General features: G+C 43.9%; 1 protein-coding gene across 5 annotated transcripts in view; it reads left to right on the forward strand.

The window, feature by feature from the left end:
- NPAS2 (neuronal PAS domain protein 2) overlaps positions 1–17,003 on the forward strand; it is a 105,811-nt gene extending 88,808 nt beyond the window's left edge. For 4 of the 5 annotated variants that reach the window (XM_086740777.1, XM_086740787.1, XM_086740794.1 and 1 more), the window contains 6 exons: positions 4,014–4,160; positions 10,472–10,663; positions 11,744–11,925; positions 12,473–12,565; positions 14,141–14,327; positions 15,510–17,003. In XM_086740777.1, coding sequence (XP_086596903.1) covers positions 4,014–4,160; positions 10,472–10,663; positions 11,744–11,925; positions 12,473–12,565; positions 14,141–14,327; positions 15,510–15,692 — 984 coding nt within the window. In that variant the 3' untranslated portion in view covers positions 15,693–17,003. Of the gene's footprint in view, positions 1–4,013; positions 4,161–10,471; positions 10,664–11,743; positions 11,926–12,472; positions 12,566–14,140; positions 14,328–15,362 lie in introns of all 5 variants that reach the window. The other variant, XM_086740801.1, reaches the window with a different exon arrangement.
- The last annotated feature ends 1,139 nt before the right edge of the window (positions 17,004–18,142 follow it).

An 18,142-nucleotide genomic window follows, 5' to 3' on the forward strand; every position in this document is an offset into this window, starting at 1 on the left:
ACTGCCTTGCTGCCGCTCGCCCTAAGCCGAAGGTGACCGATGGCCATTCGCTGAGCCTGGCCACGCAGGGCCCCGGCACTCTTGACGGGCGTCCTTGCGGCTTAACGTTCTTCTACGGGGCAGCAGCTGCTGGGGAAGGACATTTTTAGCAGCCACAGCCACATCTGCAGCGAGCGGCCAGCTCCTGCCTCAGGCGCCATCTGCTTGAACTTTGATTAGTTTTATTTCAAGCAAAGGCTGCGACGAGTTTGTCTCCACTGAAATGTGGTCTTAGCTTCTGCCCTGCTTGTCTAAATGAACAGGCAGCACAGTGCTACACGTCACCTGAATGTAAATGGCTTTCACTTCAAGCCAATTGCTCCCTATTAGAATATTTGTTTGTTTGCCTTCCTCATTGTAATAAATTAAAATCCCCTACAACACAGCGGATGTTGATGGCTGAATAATAATTAGTGCTAATAATCCATTTGGGATTGCGCAGGTGTTATTCAGAAGACAGAAAGAACGAACAAGTTGTTCAGTGAGCTCCAAAACTAATGAAACCTGGTTTCCCAGGGGCTGCACCTCGCGAGGCTGGTGCATGGACCCAGCCTTTCCCGCAAGAGGAAGGGACGTGTGGATCCCTCTTTCCTTTGCTCAGCTGTAGCTTTCATGAAATGACAGCAACCTGGTATTTCTGAGACTCTCACAGCTCTGTTGCGTGTCTCTAGCACGGGCCAGAAGGATGGAAAGTTGGAGAGTAGGCAGAAATGAAAGGTTCAAAGGAAACCAAGCTAAAAAATAAATAGGGTCTCTTTTCTTTACCCAGCTACCTATTGTCATGAAACTTGTAAGAAGAGGCTGTCTCTGAGGAGTCCATCTTTTTGTTCATCACATTTGAAATGGGGGGACCATCCTGATAGACACAGGGGTCACAAGTCCCCTACCCTGGCTGCAACCCCCCAGCACCCTGAAGTGGCGGAGAGAAACCCTCCTCCTCGAGCATGGTCCAGCTGGCCTGTTTCAGATGTCCATGCTGGCGAGGAGGAGGCACAGCCCAAAAATTGCCAGTCCCTCTCCCTGGGCTGTCTGGACAAGCCTGCCTGGACCATCCTCGCCAGTGCATCCAGCCCGGTGAATTGTGCCCATCCCTACCCAAACACCTGCCAACACAATCCCAAAAGCATCACATTTTTTTATGAAACCAGACTAAAATTATTTCTGTGGTGCTTTTGTCTGCGTTAACAAACCTTGATTAAACCGGTGATCCTCTGCAATTATGGGTATCTGACAGGTTTAGTCTTCCATGTTTGCCTGTACGTGGAAAACTGGCACTTTTCTGTGTACAACCTGCACTTTTTTGAGGAAAACTTCCTACAGAAGTTTGTAAACCCCAAGTGAGACAGATAGCAACTTCACCTGATGCAAATGGCAGAGTTAAAGCTGGGCAGTATTTTCTGCAAAACATTTGGAGTTAAGCTCTTTTAATTTATTATACAATTACAGATTACTCCCCTAATTAGTAGAGCGGTTAATAATCGTGACATAAATATACTCTGGTGCAGGGCAATTGCTGTTGGTGTCTCATTGTACAAAACAATAGAAGCTCTGTAATCACAAGGGTCATGGCTAGAGTTATCAACAAATTTGGGGTTTAGAGTGGGAAAGGGAAAAAAGCAAAAGAGAAAGTTCCTTGTCTTCTTCTGTAATGGCACTTACTCTAGTAGACCAGCTAGCTGTTGTTAAGTGTATTAATACAAAAAGCACATGAAAAAGAGAACAAAAAGACAATAGTAGATGAATACGCAAAATAGAAGAAGGTGCTGAAAAAAATTAAGGAATAATAATTTAAAATCAACACCAATATATTTTTGTGTGCAACTTTGCAGAACAAATTCAAATTCAAAACTAAGACCTGAAAATGGATTTTGTTTCCTATTGAAGTATAAATGGTTATTAAATTATCTGTTATAAAATTATTTATATTTATTGACTGAAGAAAATAGAGTTCCCTTCCTAAAGTGCCTTCAAGGGGGGCATGTTAATGAAAAGTCTGTCATCAACAAGCCAGGCAGTTAAATTGAAGCTTTTGGCTAAACTTGGTTTAAATTTCTTTCGGACAAGGACCCTGTTAAAGACTTAAGAGTAGTCCTTACTAACAGAGTTCCTACAGAGAGAATTAGGTTGCAAGACTCAGCTTTTAAAAAAACCCTGTATGGACCTGGGTTAAAGCAAGACTTAGCTGCCTCTCATCTAAGCAAGCCATAGCATCATTCCACTTCTAAAATGAGGGGCTCTTCAGAAACAGAGTTGGGCTACAACAAGCAGCACCAGACGCCCCTTTGAGTGACTTGTCCTTGTTCCCAAACATCAGAGGTTTCCCCTCAACCATTCCTCAAGTTAATGCTTTAGACAGGGACTAGAAAAAGAGAGATCCTGTTCTGACTTGTCCCCTTTAACATCAACTAGAAGTAACACAAACTTCCCTTTGGGAGCTTTGACATCATTTTTCTGCTCTGGGGGAGGACCGGGTTGCAGATGACAGCACCGCTGTCTGCAGGCAAAAGCGCCGTGGATTGCGACGCCAGCGGCCAAGTGCTCACATTATCTCCTTGGGCACACCATGCAAGCTGCAAGCGTTTGCAGATGCCTCTGCCACCAAAGTGGGCTCTGAGGTCCTCAGCCAGTGGCGACTGCCTGGGCCATCTTAGCGTCCCTCCTTCCCCCTAAGCAGGGCTGGCCATGGAAACATCTTTTCTCACCTAAAGGCCATTTACATGGAGATTTCAGCTGTTTGCTGAAGGGAATATGAAGGTATTTGACATATTTTTCTCTAAGTAGCCAGAATTTTAATTTAACTGTACAATGCTGCTAGCATCAGAGCTCTCCTTAATTCCCTTCCTGTTACTATTTTTGTTTTCCTGTTGTTTTCCTAAAAAGCCCAAAATGGATGTAAGCAAATGCACCTCTGTGGAGCAGGAGGGCTCCAGCAGCGTGCATCAGTTCACCCACTAGCACAGAGCCACTGGAACAACCACAGCAACAGGGCACCGTTTTCAAGTCACAGCAAAACTGTTATTTTTCTTTTGCATGGATGCTCACAGCACTGCATGTTTTCAGAGAGGTCTTGGATGCCTTGGTTACAGAAAAGCCTACAGATTTTTTGAAGTGTTTTTTTTTTTTCCAAAGATTGTTTTTTACTTTTGGAATATGAGCTCATGCAAAGCAACTATTCCAAAACCTATTAAAGTAATAATTAACTTTGGTGCACTTTGAATCATGCCCGAAAACATAAAATAAAACTAGGAATTTATTGTCGTGTTAGTCCCCTCTGTGCTTATGGAACGATTCCACTTTGTGCCAGGTATTGCTGCTACAGGAGGTTGCACTTTCTTCTTGACCCTGAGCAGTGATCTCCATTTTATGTTATTATTTAGAATGGCCTTTCTGCCACTGAGCTGAGCTATTCATTTCACAACACATGTGAAAATAAATTAATAAGTATTTCTTGTAGCTTCACTACTACTCAGCTGTAGAAATCTAGAAAATGTTTATTGCGGTCAGCTGTTGCACGATGCTATAAGAAGTCACCAGCAGAATAAACCATTGCAGCACTGCTGTTTCTATGTGGAAAAAAGAAAGTATTAGTAAAACACATCCAGAATATACAAGTATGCCACACTAAGGGCTCCAAATTGTAGGCTAATAAAGCTGATGCACTCATCTGCCATCCAATTAAGATACTCTTGATATTTTAAAGCAGCACGCTCTCAAAACCAGTCCTTCTGATAATACTCTAACAGAACAGGGTCAGCTGTAAGCAGATCACTCTAACAGAGGCAATTTAATATATATGCATAAAATTGCAAGTAGACAAGATTTATCTCTGCAGAGATGTTAGTATATTACAAACATGTCTTTTATTCCTTTGGCTGTGCTTGACAATCAAGAAGCCAATAACTTTACAGAAAAATGTTCTATTGAGGCCTGATTATATTATAATGACTGATTTTCCCCCCTTTTTTTTTTTTCAGTTCTCGGCACAGTTCAGCATGTTCCAGACCATCAAGGACCAGCTAGAGCAGCGGACCCGGATCCTGCAGGCCAACATCCGGTGGCAGCAGGAGGAGCTCCAGAAGATACAGGAGCAGCTCTGCCTGGTCCAGGACTCCAGCGTACAGGTGTGTTACTGCTGGGAGGGGCAGGGCAAAGCACCCTCTCTCACACAGCCATTGATAGGGTTGGCAACTTAAAATTAGCTCCAGAGTCCAGGAAATCTGGACATGTGGAAACCAGCTCATCTCAATGAGGATGTTGCACTCTGGAAGTCTCTTGAGTAACCTACATCAAGAAAGATTTAAGAGCTCTCTGAAAGAAGAGAAGGAAGAAATACCTCAGTCTTAGGAGGAGGAGAAGAATTTGGGTCATTTACAGTAGCATTTTAATACTTTACCTCCTGAGTCTTCAGCCTGAGCAGCTGCAATAGAAAAGTGTTCATATTCAGACTCAGCAATGATTATGTCTCTCCAGTTCATCAGCTTCCATCCAGTCACTGCTTGCTTCAAGCTGGCATCCCTCATCCTCAGTATCTTGTCTGTCCAGCTCTTCCTTAGCCAACTGCCCTCCTTCAGGCAGTGCTCATCTCTGTCATTCACTCCCTGTTTTCCTGACCCTACCCCAGACTGGATACAGAGCACAAGAGATTAATGTCCTTGTCACGTTAAAAAACCCCAAACCTCTGCTGACATTCATTTATTCACACCTGGGAGGTGGCTAAATTTATTCTTCACTGGACCAGCTTAAGCCTTTAGGGTGAAGCTGACTGAGCCTGCTCTTCTTCTGGCTTTGATACCTCCTACCCAGAGCTAGAATTCACCAAGTACGGTATCTGCTTTGTACTACCCCTTATGTCTACCCAAGCTCAGAAATAATAGGATGTGCAGTTCAGTACATTGCAGGTTTCACTTAACAACAAACGGACAAATCATCCAGTTTTATGGAAGTTTTCTGAATGTGGGGTGATCACGGCTATGTTCCTCATAATTTAACTATAAATGCCAGGTTAAATGACCCTTGCTAGAAATGTTGCATTGGGGACCCACTGTGAATATTTTACTAACAAGATCTTTTTAGAAGACAAGCTCTGTCACCGAAATGAATATCTCAAAGAACATTTTAAGCACAGGATGAAAACCTGAGACTTGCTGAAGTCAGCAAGAATTTTGTTCTCCACTTAGAATCATAGAATCATAGAATGGTTTGGGTTGGAAGGGACCTTCAAAGGTCATCTAGTCCAACCCTCCTGCAAGGAGCAGGGATGTCTCCATATAGATCAGGTTGCTCAGAGCCTCATCCAACCTGGCCTTGAATGTTTCCAGGGATGGGGCATCCACCACCTCTCTGGGCAACCTGTTCCAATGTTCTACCACCCTCAGTGTAAAATTTTTTTTCCTAATATCTAATCTAAATCTACCTCCCTCTATTTTGAAACCATTAGCCCTAGTCCTGTCACAACAGGCTCTACTGAACAGTCTCTCCCCATCTTTCCTGTAGGCCCCCTTGAGGTACTGGAAGACCACTATAAGGTCTCCCCGGAGCCTCCACTTCTCCAGAAACTTTCACAGAAATAAAATCTCACCCATCATCAGCATCTGTAAAATGCAGTTACATATATTAATATAAATTGGGATTGTATGTTTAGGCAATTAAGGGATCAGTGAAGCCAAATTAGAAACTTTGCCACCTAAGTTGCTGCATGTGCACTGCTGCGAGGCAGCACAGCAATGGTGGGTCCTAAAGCCAGGACACTGTTCCTGGTGCCATATAAGCATATAAGTAGACCAGGTTTAAGTTCAGTGGGTTTCTTCTATTGGTTCTGTGCCGACTTTGATTAATGAGAAGGGGAAGTCTCTCTGCAATTAACTTGCCTTCAGTTCAGAATCATGTCATATGTCTGAAAGCTATTATTGTTATTATGAATATCAAGAGACGTGATATTCTCACTTCCTCTCTTTTTAATTGGGTGAAAACCATTACTCGCGCCTGGTGAAGTCTTCAATAGTCACATACACTTTTTTTTTTCATAATTGAGGCAAAAATAGAAGATCAGAGCACATTCTTATATGCAGGAAAATTATTTTATTTTTACATAGTTATCCCCCATATGCACTAGGGTGCCTTTAATAACCCAAAGACCGTGAGACAAATTCTCAGCTACGCTCTCAGGGAGCTCAAGCAGGCCCAGCAGGTAAATGGTGTGTAGTTCTGTACTGCCTACCCCGTACCAATTTGTAGCTCTGAGTTATACCATTTGGGTCATCTTCTCCCGCACAAAGACTGCACCAGGTTGCAGTAAGTATTTTCAGACCAGTGTAAGTTCTCTAGTGTCAGCACTGACCATTCCCCAGCAGATGCAGAACTGAGAGGCAGGAGGACTGGCGGGCAGCTCGAAAATGCAAGGGCTGCATGTCTGCCTGAAGGGACAATGCTGGATGGGGAGGATCATGCTCTACAGTTCCAGTGCCTTTCAGTCTCCTCAAAGCAATCAAACAAGGCAATGAGATGCGAGCGGTCACACTGGATCATGGCCAGGGCCTCTTCCTTCTCCTACTTTCTCTAGGTTAAAAAAAAAAAAAAAAAAAAAACAACCCAAAAAACCACCGCAAAGAAATTACTGTGCTGTTACAGGGATAGAGTGAGACCAGGAATTAGCTTTGTCTTATTTGGCTGGAGCAACTTAAAAGAAAACCTCACACTTTTGCGTGCAGCATTTTTGTGACTCACAAGCAGTGAGGAGTAAAACTGTTAAATCAGAAATCCAACCACATGCTTTGCCACACAATTTCCTCATCCAGAGAGCTGGATGTCAATTATCAGAGCTATAAAGCGTAGTAGCAAATAGGCGAGCATTACTATCAAGCACATTTCTGGTCTCTAATATTCTGTGCATAAGCATGGGAGAGTGCTGTAGGCTGCCTGAAAAGGGGGAAGTGTTCTCCAGTTTTCCCTCGTTAGTTGATTTATTAGCATATCTTCCCCACTGATTCACTCCCTTCCACACACACGTAGCTCTGTGGAGAATTAAGTCCCATTTCCATTTCCTTCAGAGATCTTCAGAACTGCAGTACGGCAGCCCACTGTAGAAAGCCAAGAAACGCTTTCCCAACCAGACAGATGTTGAGCCCGGTAGTGTGCATTAGAAACTATTTCCAAGAGCCTTGTGCAGTGAAAGATGAAACTAGCAGGAGGGTTGTGGGCCCTGAACAAAAGTATTCAAAATTCCATTAAATCCCTGTTACTGCTCTTCCTGACAAACGAAGGTATGAAGGACAGGAGCAGCAAGAGTAACCTCAGAAGTCTAAAGGATGCCGTGTCTGAAGCAGATTTGAATGGTTTAGCTAATGAATTCCAGATGGGGAGGAAGGCAGACGGGCTGAGCCTGACCAGCCTGCAAGAACTACAAACGAGACCATCCACAGCCACCCATCATTTGCAAACCAGGCTCCCTTCAAAGTCAGTGAATCTCAGCTTCCCAGTGCTGTGCTTCTCATCTTTCCGTATTTTACATGAAGACAGAGTCTGTAATGATGAGCCCGAAGGCTATAAACCCCTGATTATCCAAAGGACAGGTAGAGTCGAAAAGCCATTTTCCTCACGATGTCTTGCCAATGTGATTCATCCATTAGCTGTAGAGGGACGATCTATCTGGGAATGAGGGGGCAGCAGTGTCAGAGGGTCCCTCCCCTCCCTCACTGCTTTGCTGAGTATGTTAACAAGCTGGCCAATTAAAAAAATATATTTGTAAGATGCTTCACTGACCTTGCAGTCCACAAAACCAGCCACGAGACAGGTCATTAGCAGCAGTGGAGTTAGGGGGTTGCTGATTTATCTACTTGGATTTGCTCAGATTGGGAAAGATTTCATTCTTTATTAGGGGGTTTCTGTTGTTATCTAAAGCTGCTGTATTTCAGTGTTTCAGGGGAATTCAGGCAGGTCTATCACAAAATAGGCACATTATGAAAAAAACACCGTTAAGTTTTGTACAAATGAAGCGTGTTCTTGCTTTTAGGCTTAACTAGCAGGTAGAAATTCCACACTTCGATCCTCTCTCAGGTTAACTCTTGTTTTGATGAGGCATCTTGACTCTTCCAGTTCTGCGGGGACAGGGGTTAAATGGCACCATCACTTCCTGCCCTGAACTTTTTTTTTTCCAGGACATTTATGTTCAGATGGTAATAATGTTGCTTTGGCCATTACAATGCACAGAGGGTCCCTAGGTATGAAACAGCCAGAGCCCTCTCAGGGTACAAACACATGAACAAACAGAATTGGGTTACTGGGATAAGCTTGGTTGTAAATTTGTAGTGTGTTAGCTGCCAACCATTAACCGTGCCTGTTCCTACCCAGTGGCACACTGGTAATTGCAAAGCAGGTGACTGCTTTCTTTCAAGGATAAGCTCCTTGGCCTTCATCTGGAAGTAGGGCATGCACACAGCAGAGTAAGTCATTTGCCAGAAGTTCACACCCTGCCTGACATTCGCATCGATAGGTGTTGACTTTGCATTGGATGAACTTAGTATTTCTCCAGCACTGTGTGCCACGTCTGGGGAGGACGCTTAAGATAATTCTCCTGAAGGTCTTAATTTGCGGTGGTCTGGCCAGTACCAGTGGGCTCACACTCCACAACACATTTTAGAAACACACCACTTGCTTTAACCGTTCTGAATTTTCTATCAAATGTTTTCTATCAAGTTTTATATCAATGGTGACCAGTTTCATTGCTAGAGCTTATCAAATGAGTTCATTTACTAAACATGTCCCAAGCTTAGCTTCTATATACAGAAAAAAAAAACCCAAGGAAATGAATTTTCATAATTTCTGTCTTTGATTTATTCATAATAAGACCTATTTACTTGGCAGAAGTTGCGAGACCATCTGTCTTTCTGATACGTAATGGCTCCAAACTCAGTGAGCAGTATTTTTAAAAGAAAACAGTCGGAGCTAGTTTCAGACCTGCTGTGAGCAGCCCCAACTCTGTTACTTGACCCATTTATTGCCATCAGACATCTCTGAGATGTTTTTAGCCTACAGCACTTGACACAAGGCGTTGCTTTAGGTCCATTAACATTTTCATTAATTGCCCCCATCTCCCAGCATATTAATGTAAGCTTTGTCTGTACCTTTTTCCTGAATAAAATCTTGGCACACAGAAATTCATTAAAAATTTATCATATTTAAATAAAAACTGTGTTTTAAACGAAAGATAGGTAAGTACAAATATGATGGATCAAACCATACTTATGCAAAGAAAAGCAATGCATTGTGCGGATGCTTTGGAGAAAGGTATGGGTTTTTTCCAAGAAAAATTAGAGGGGACATGACAGTTTAGGGAATTGTTAATATGGCAATAAGTTGCAGAAAGGTGTACGAATTACTGGGTGTACCTCAGACGTACTGTTAGGCATGAAACTGATAGATGAATAATGAAAAGGGTATTTGTGATTCTGATTTCATTTAAACTGTAAGTAGTGCCACTTAAATTAATGGAGTTCCACATGTGTAGCAGTGGTGTAGGATCAGAATCAGACCCAAAAAATGCCTTTGACTACCTGGGACGCATACTTCCACACAGTCCTTCCTTGGTGGCAAGAGACTAGGTCTATTGCAAAGATAGCTTGTAGAATTAATAATTCATAGTTTTAAAAGATGTCTTTTTCCTCCATACTGCTACAATAAAAGAAATAGCTCATAGAAAAGCAAAAATTCCCAAGCCCTACAACTGGTAAAGAAGAATGCCTCATCTTGCAATGCAAGAATGGAGAGTAGATCATTTACAGAAACACTAACAGAGGAGCTGCTAGCTGTTTTGCACCGGTCAAATGCAGGGCACAGTTAGGAAGAACAGCGGGTGACAGTTACCTGATGGCAAATCAGATAAATGACAGCGACTGTCTGTTTACACGTCTTCTCAATGATAAGGACACAGCCATTCAACACGGACAGCTCTGGCCTGACCGTGGCCTCATTAAAAACATTCAACAACCCAGCTGTATGTAAGGTGTTGAATTTCCAGAGACAAATTCAAAAGCAGCCCTGTCTGAAAGGCAGGCTGATTTTGTTGAAAGGAGAAGTGAAAGGACTGAAAAGGCATGGAGTTACTCTCTTCTCTCTGGTCAGGATGCTCCAGAACGTGGTGAATGTACAGGGAATTGCGCTTACGAGGGCTGTGCCTGCCCTGCAGAGAGAGGACTTGTACCTTCAGGACAGATTTTGCGAGTAATGAGCGCACTTGCAGATCAAGAAATCAAGAAACTAGAGACAGCAGAACTGTTGATGTAAGAAAGATAGGTGGTTTCCAGCTGACAGTAAACACACAGTGAATCCAGAAATGTGATAACTTTATTTTAGAATAGATCTTTGGATTTAATTCTGTCAGCTTCGTTATCCAAGACAGCTGAGCTATGTAAATAAACCCTCCCTGCTTCTTTTCCAGATGTTCCTACAGCAGCCGATGGTGTCCCTGAGCTTTAGCAATACGCAGCCAGAGCCCCAACAGCTACAACAGAGGTCAGGGGCCATTTCTCAGCAGCAGCTTGTCCCCAGTCCTCAGCTTCAAGGGCAAATCGCATCTTCGCAAACAGCGAACCAGCAAGCACTGAGAGAAGCAAGCGTGATATCAAGCCAGGTAATCATTTCTTTGAACAGAGAACCATTTATACGGAAAGAAGACACTGTTATTAAACAAGCAAGTAAAATCACGTCAGTCCTGTAAGTGTGCCTTTGCCTTTCCTTGCCTGTTCTCCTGTGTAAGGGCAGCCTATAAAAAGGGTCTCCCTACAGTGTTTACTTTACTTTCAATCTATTTTTTAAGACCTTAGTCAGGAGAGTTACTTGAGCAGCTGCTTCACCTTGAAAACTGAGCAGGATGGGGGGTCGCATAAGGTGGGGACGACTTATTTTTCTTCAGCTGATTGTGAGAGAGACCTGACCGACCACACTGGAAACCAGCAACAGCAGTGTCGGCAGTGCGACCTCTCAAAATGAGCTTTATCCCTGCTCACTCCCTGAATCCAGCAGATGCCACCAACACAGCGAAGCTTGCTGTCTGCTGTGGTGGCACACAGCTGGAATATAGAGATTTGTGCGAGACCCCTCAGGTTGTGAGCACAACAGATTCCCGCACAGGGAAATAAAGTTCAGCCTTGGTGAGAAGTAACTGAGACTTGTGAAAGCTAGTAGGTTTGGCATGGGATTTTTTTTTTTTTTAATTGATGGTTTCGGAGCATTTCCAGTTTTTGCTCTTTCACCCACCTGTTGCACCTCCCCGCACAGAAAACTTTGTTCCTGTTCCTGTTACCTGAGTGTGCAGCAAATACAGTCGCACTGTTACCTTCAGACCCCTCAGCTGTAGCTTTTAACGTCGACGGACCTGTATTATAATGACTCTGTTAAAATAAAAAGTGTAGAAGTATCATAAATAGGAAAAAAATCCCTTTTTTTTTAATTAGAGTTATTCCCATTCCTGGGCTTTTACGGCAGTGCTAACCACACCTAACTTTGCCCTTGTCTCTTCGTGGGGTGGTGTTTGTCTCCTCAAGCGTTGGCACGACCGGAGCGGCTTCACTCGCGCAGGGCTCTGGTCCCGTGGGGTTTGCGGGGCGGCAGAGGGTACGGGAACGCTGTACAGTCACGGTGCGTTCCTCCACGCAGCGGTCACGGGCGCGCTCCCGCCTCGCTCTCTCTCACCCCTCTCTCTCTTTGCCAGGGCCCGAAGGCGCGCAGGAGTGCGGAGCTGGCGCCGGGGGGCGGCCGCCCCCCCCGCGGCGCGCCCCCGCCCTTCGCCGCAGCCCCCGCCGGCGGCGGCACCGCGGCGCCCCCTGCCGGCCTGCCGAGGGGAGGCACCCCCGGCCCGCCCGCCCCGGGCTGCAGCCACGACCAGCAGCTCAGGTAGGGCCCGAGCCCGCCCGGCCCCGGCGGCTTCCCAGAGCCAGGCCCGCCCGCCTGGCCTCGGCCTTAGGCCCGGCCGCTGAGCGTGAGGACCACAACCGCACTGGGTTGGGATTCGGCTGGTCCGCCAGCCCCGGGGGTGGTGGGATGTCTCCATTTTTGCTTCACCGTCTCAGGCTCCCTTGGGTGGGCAGGGGAGGATCCACTTTGGCACCCAGAGACGTTAACTAAAAAAGTTACAGTCTGATACTCAGACAGCTCACATACGAGCTGTTCCCATCAGCAGGAGCAAAAGACATTTCACTCTCCTGAAATCCTGGCGCCCAGCCTCCCAGCAAGGCGCCCACATGACCAGAAAGGGCATGTGCTGCCCCAAATCTTCACCTCACAGCACACAGGATGCCACAGCCAGGAGCTGAACTTGCATCTCCTAATGCTCAGCCTTGTGCCGTGCCTGCAACCGCATCCTGTCTCTGTTTTCAAAAGGTGGGATTTGTGTGGCCCTTCCCTTACAGCAATGTCACTTTGTCTCTTTCCCCTGTGCCAGACTGTTGCTCAGCCAGCCCATTCAGCCCATGATGCCTGCGTCCTGCAATGCAAGACACCCTTCAGACCTCAGCGTGGCGGGATCCCAGGCTAAGTATGTGACTTGTCAAAGATAAAACATCAAAGTTTCTTCTGAGGGGAAATAGCCTTCTTTAGTAAGATGACAAAGGAGTTAGAAGGAGTTATAAATACCAGGAACGTGTTATTGTGCTGAGCCTGCCCTTCCAGCCCTCCCCAGTCACATCAGGAAGGATGACAGAGAAAAAACACAAGATGCCAGTGGTGTTTTAACAAGCCAAGGCTGGGAGAATTTTTCTCCCTCACATGACACTTGCTTCACTGCTGGAACTTCTGACCCGCCAAGGTAAATGTGAGAGAGAAAGTCAGCACTGACCTGGTTGAAATGACAGGCACAAAGAAAGCCCCTGCTCTCCGGGCAGCGAGACGCTGATGTAACGCCAGTGGAGCGATGCCTAATCTACACCAGCAGAACTGAAAGAACCAACAGGCGCCTACGCCTGAGCGCTCTCGGAAAAGCTGCTGAACAAACCACCTCAGCTGTTTGTCTCCTCAAAACTCTGACGAAGGAAGCAGAAAAGATGGGTCAGAAAATGCCTTTTTTTTTCCTTAGCTGTTTTTTGTCATCGTGAACTGCTAAAATAAGAGGGCAGCTGTTTGCACATCATTACTTTAAAAGTAATTCTGTATGTTACCTCAGGAATGTAGGTATTCAGTACTTCTTTTTTTAAACATCACTATTGCTGTTTAGCTTGAATTAAACTTTTCAACTTTAAATATGCAGCATTTTAGATCTGCTTTTAAGTAGCTACACAAAAGAGGCCTGATTTGCAAAGGTGCATCTCCCAGTTTGTGTAGACTTCCTGACCCTTTTTTAGGAGCTCACATCCTAGCATAAGTACCCAAACCGTTGCATTTCAGACCAACCCCTAATGTTGAACAGCTGTCGAGCGAACACACAGCACACTATGATCTCATCACCCATTACAGGACAAACAGAATTAGGCTGGGTTGGCAATAGCTCCATTGTGGTTTTGCTCGCAGCCTTCTGCAGAACAACACATATTTAAGTTTCCCCCTGCAAAAGCAGACTGGCAAGAGGAGCAGAGTATTTTGTTTCTGGCCCGTCCCTCACTCCAGAGAACTTCTAGAGGCTTCTTCTGTTCCTACAATGCGTCTCACAGCGACGGGAGCTGCTGACCATACCTGGCAGTATGAATATGAGCAGCTTAAGAAGTAATCAAACCTACCCTTCTTTCGGCAAGGGATCGCCACCCCCACAGTCGCAGGGGAGCAGAGGCAGCGGAATGGGAGGTGTATTTACTTCGCTGCCACTGCAGTTCATATTAATACAGAATCAAAGGCCATTTGGTTCAATGAGCCTGGGATGCAAATGCAGAACCTTTAATGAACCTAAAATGTGGTCTGGATTTTGAGGTGAGATGTATGCTGCCCTCCAAGTCCAGCACATGCACAGAGTAAGGGAAAACAGTGCTGCCAACGGTGCCGTCGTTCATATTAGCAGGTCCCATGCACTTGAATCCTTTATCAGGAATTATTTATGAAAACTAGGGACTTCCATCCTGATCCTAAGAGAAGACCTTTGCCTCCAACAATTTCTTCTTGATTGTTTTGCTTCTTTCTTCCACAGGTATTCTCAAACTCAACAACTGTTTCAAAGTTTGGAAGTGCAGACTGCCAGCAGCGGCTCTCCAATCGTACTGATGGGACAAGCAGTGTTAAACCAAGGGTTTGCCACTACGCCTCCTTCCCAGCCATCCTCTCTGCCACCTATGCAACTCCAGCACCAACAGCATCAGCAACAACGCTACCTGCAGGTAGGGTAGGACAAAGAGGACGATGTTTAAAATGTACGTTTAAAATGTATGTTTAAAATAAGGCGAACAGGCTGTGCAAACGGCCTTCCAGGTTTTATTGGGATCACGTCAGAAATGGCCATTTTAGAGACACTAAAATGTGCGAGACATTGATAGTGTCATGGACCCTTCCAGTATAGCAAGGGAGCCGTGGGAACAGACAGAATATTGCAAAGGAAATTACTAATTCTGTACACTGGAAAAAGTCAGATTACCTTGGATATAGTTAAAGTGTATTTCTAGATGGAGAAAATTGCTGCCTTAGGATTTATTCTGTACTCTATTCAGTATAAAATTTCCTTAGTTTACAAGTCAAAAGATGATTTTTAATTGCCAGCATCGACATAAAATGAGATCTGTATCAGATATCTGGATCCCTTCAGTAAATTAATGTATTTCCTCAACTACACAAGGCAAAGAAGATAAATTGGAGCAAACTGCCTGAAGAACCAGTTGGCTTGAAAATGTAAAAATACTTATTTTTTGACCTAATTCAACACATATTAAAGTAAAGGGGAAAGGGGAAAATTAGGTATCTCAGTATTAACTGAAAAGGAGCTGAACTCAGTCTACAAAACCTGATCACATATCCACTGGAATCGTTGAAAGAGTATCATCAACCTCAAACGATTAAACTCTTGTTATTGAAATGAAATCCTTATCATAGCTGAGAATTAATGAATGAACTATGGCAGACACTCTTCCCAATAAAAGCATCTGCAAAATTCATCACTGCAAGGTGAATTTACCCTACTGTAAACTAACAAAAAGGAAGGGCTAGAAGGGACAGCATGAGGTACATTAGGATTCCCCGTTTCATTTCTGTTTCATTTCTATCATCCATCTGTGTCATTTCTGACACGTTTGCCCACCCTGTTCCTAAACAGGCTTTTTCAGAATAACCTGCAAATCCTAGGCAGTGCATTCTTATTAGGAAACCCTTCTCAATGCCTAATTGTAATGTTCTTTGTTGCAATTTATGTCCCTTCCTTCTAGCATTAGGTAAGCTAACTCCATGCCAAACAGCCCCAGAAATAAAAGCCAGCAAACTAATAGTGTTTTTAAGCACCTTGTACATTGAGGATGAAGAGCTTTAACGTGTGAAAGAATCGAACACCACGATGAATTTTATTTTATCTGTAGGTGCAAACACCAAGCTCTTTGCACAATGAGCAACCCGATTCTTTGCTCCTGCCATCTTACTCACCACAGCAAGGAAATATGGGGTATCATCAGACACAGCAGCAGCAGCAGCAACAACAACCAACATCAAGAAGAAGCAATAGCTTATCAGAATCATCAAATTTACCACAGCCACTGCGATAAGAGTCCCACCAGCACAATCAATGCACGATCAGCTTTAACCTAAAATGGGCACATGGGGCAGAAGTTAATGACTTTGTACTTGCTGTTTTGGCTTTTGCACAAGCATTTCTTTCAAAGCTCTATGACAGAAGTACACCACAGAGTGCAGACTGCCGCAGACAGCACATTTACGGCACGCTGGATTCAGTTTGCGCTGTCTCGTGAGCACAGTACGTACTGACAGAGCGAAATAAAAAGGAGCGCTATCCTGTGCAGCCTCCATCATCAACGGGTGCATGGGAGGAGGCCTTCAGTCTTAGCGTGTCACTCTGAAAGCTATCTGGCAATTCCAAAAGACTGCCGACAGACTCATGAGGTACTTGGCCTTCACTGTTTCAGTTCTTCTTTTGTGTATGAAAAGCACTGCGTCAAAGGTCTATTGAGGAGAGAACAAGAGATTATTTTTATTATGATTATTGTTATTATTTTGCACAACTGCACAGAGGACAAAACCTAGGCACTTTCTGTAAAGAGAAGTTTGTTTCCTTATTCTTGTGGCCAAATTAGCACATCCAATGGAGGAGAAAGCCCAGTCATTGCTGAAGATGGTCTACAGCTCATAACCCTTGGGTTAGAATCTGAAAAGTATTATGCAGCTTACCCTAACTGTTCTTCATTACTAAAAACCAAACAAAAAAAACCCCCACAATCCACACTGGACTGTTTTCTATGTGAATTGTGGTTGCAAATGAGAACTCAAATTGTAAGCACAATCACCCAGCTCTCCAATAGTACAACGTGGATCCTTCTTCAAACTGAACTCACCCACTGCAAGTCTGAGAAATATGCACTGTGTTTTGGCCCACTGACTCGGGATGCTGCAGACTATTACATATCTCTTTCGTTATAAATTTAGGATTGAATTTTCCTTTGGGGGGAAAAAAAAAGAAATGCACTTTTCGCTTTTTTTGTATGTTTTCTGTTGATATGTTTCTAAGAAAGATTTTATGTAATTATTAAATAAAAAGTAGTGTATTGTACAGCTGTTGTAATAATGACCTATTTCTATATGAAATAAAATTATATGGAATTATGTGGAAATTATTTTGTATATGAAATATCAACTCATTTCACAAGTATAAAGATTGTGCTTGTGCTTTTTTGTGAGTAGATATTTTGTAATAAACTAATGAATTAGAAATGTTTTTGTGAAGGGAACTACTGTTTCATGCTATATACAACTCAAACTATTATTTTTTTTTCCATTTAATGATGGACAGTTGTCTTTATTTGTAGAATAAAATAAAATAGCCAAAAGGCTTTATTGTAGGACTTACACACATTTTCCTGTGGCTGTTCAACTATGTGATTCACTTTAGATTGTTACTATTAGTCGTAGCCTGGCAAGGTGTTTGGCACCCAGGCAGCAAAACCAAGTATTATCCTATGGGATCTTTGTCATGGCATAGATAATGAGAATGATAGCTCAGGAAGTTACATTAGCTGCGAGCCAAGACAGCTCATTTTAAGCTCCTTTAAAACCTTAAAGACCTCAGGCAGCTCTGTGCTTCCAACCAAACAGAGATAGTTTAAAGAATAGTTTGACCCAGTACATACCAGGGCTTTGACCCATGTCCAGCTTTACTGTTTTAAGACACTGCCGTAGTGAGTTTTGTGATACACCTCTGCTGGAATTGCTACCATGCCCACACTGTAGACAGTCTAGTTTCCACTTTGGCATTCTTGTGCAGACTTATTTTTTCACATTAAATTCAAGTTAACTACAGGATGGAGCAGCCAAGGTACAGGTATGCTTTCCCTCTGCTGACTCTGCTGCAGGAGCAGCAACCTCCAGCACAGAAAGAAGTAGATAACTGAGCATAGTAATGTTTTCATTCACTGCAGCGAGACTGAAAGGGGATGGCCCTCAGAGCAGCCTGCAAGTCGTCTGAGCCAGCATTTGCTTCAGGAGAGCACAGACCATGCTGCCCTTCCGGCCCTTCAGCACCAAGGAGCATGTCACATGTTCAGTTCTGGTTTCTGTGCCATAGAGGAACAATGGAGGTAATTGGGCTGGGAGCTGGAAAGGCTAAAAGTAAACTTTCAGAAAAATAAAAAAGGTTAATATGCCCGGAGTTCTGAAAAACCTTCTAAAAAGGCTAAAGATCTCCTAGACAAAACCCACTGGCAAAATGACCCTGCTGCATCCACAGCAAGACTGGCTGGTACGACTCATTGGTGGATGTGTATTTCAGTCCTTTTGTTTTACTTCATTGAAGGAAGAAGAGGGAATAAAGCATCTGGTCTCTAAAAAGTGTTTAGAGATCAGATCTGGTCTCTAAGAAAGTGTTTTTACTGCTAGCTTTACGTACCAGTCTGAGTTAGCCTGCTCATCTCTCTAAATTTGTGCATTCCGTGAAGCAAGAGTGACCCCACCAGATGAAGATTAAAGAGCTAAACCTTAAAGTGCT

Source organism: Chlamydotis macqueenii, chromosome 1, assembly GCF_036417535.1.
Source record: "Chlamydotis macqueenii isolate bChlMac1 chromosome 1, bChlMac1.mat, whole genome shotgun sequence".
Lineage (NCBI taxonomy): Eukaryota > Metazoa > Chordata > Aves > Otidiformes > Otididae > Chlamydotis > Chlamydotis macqueenii.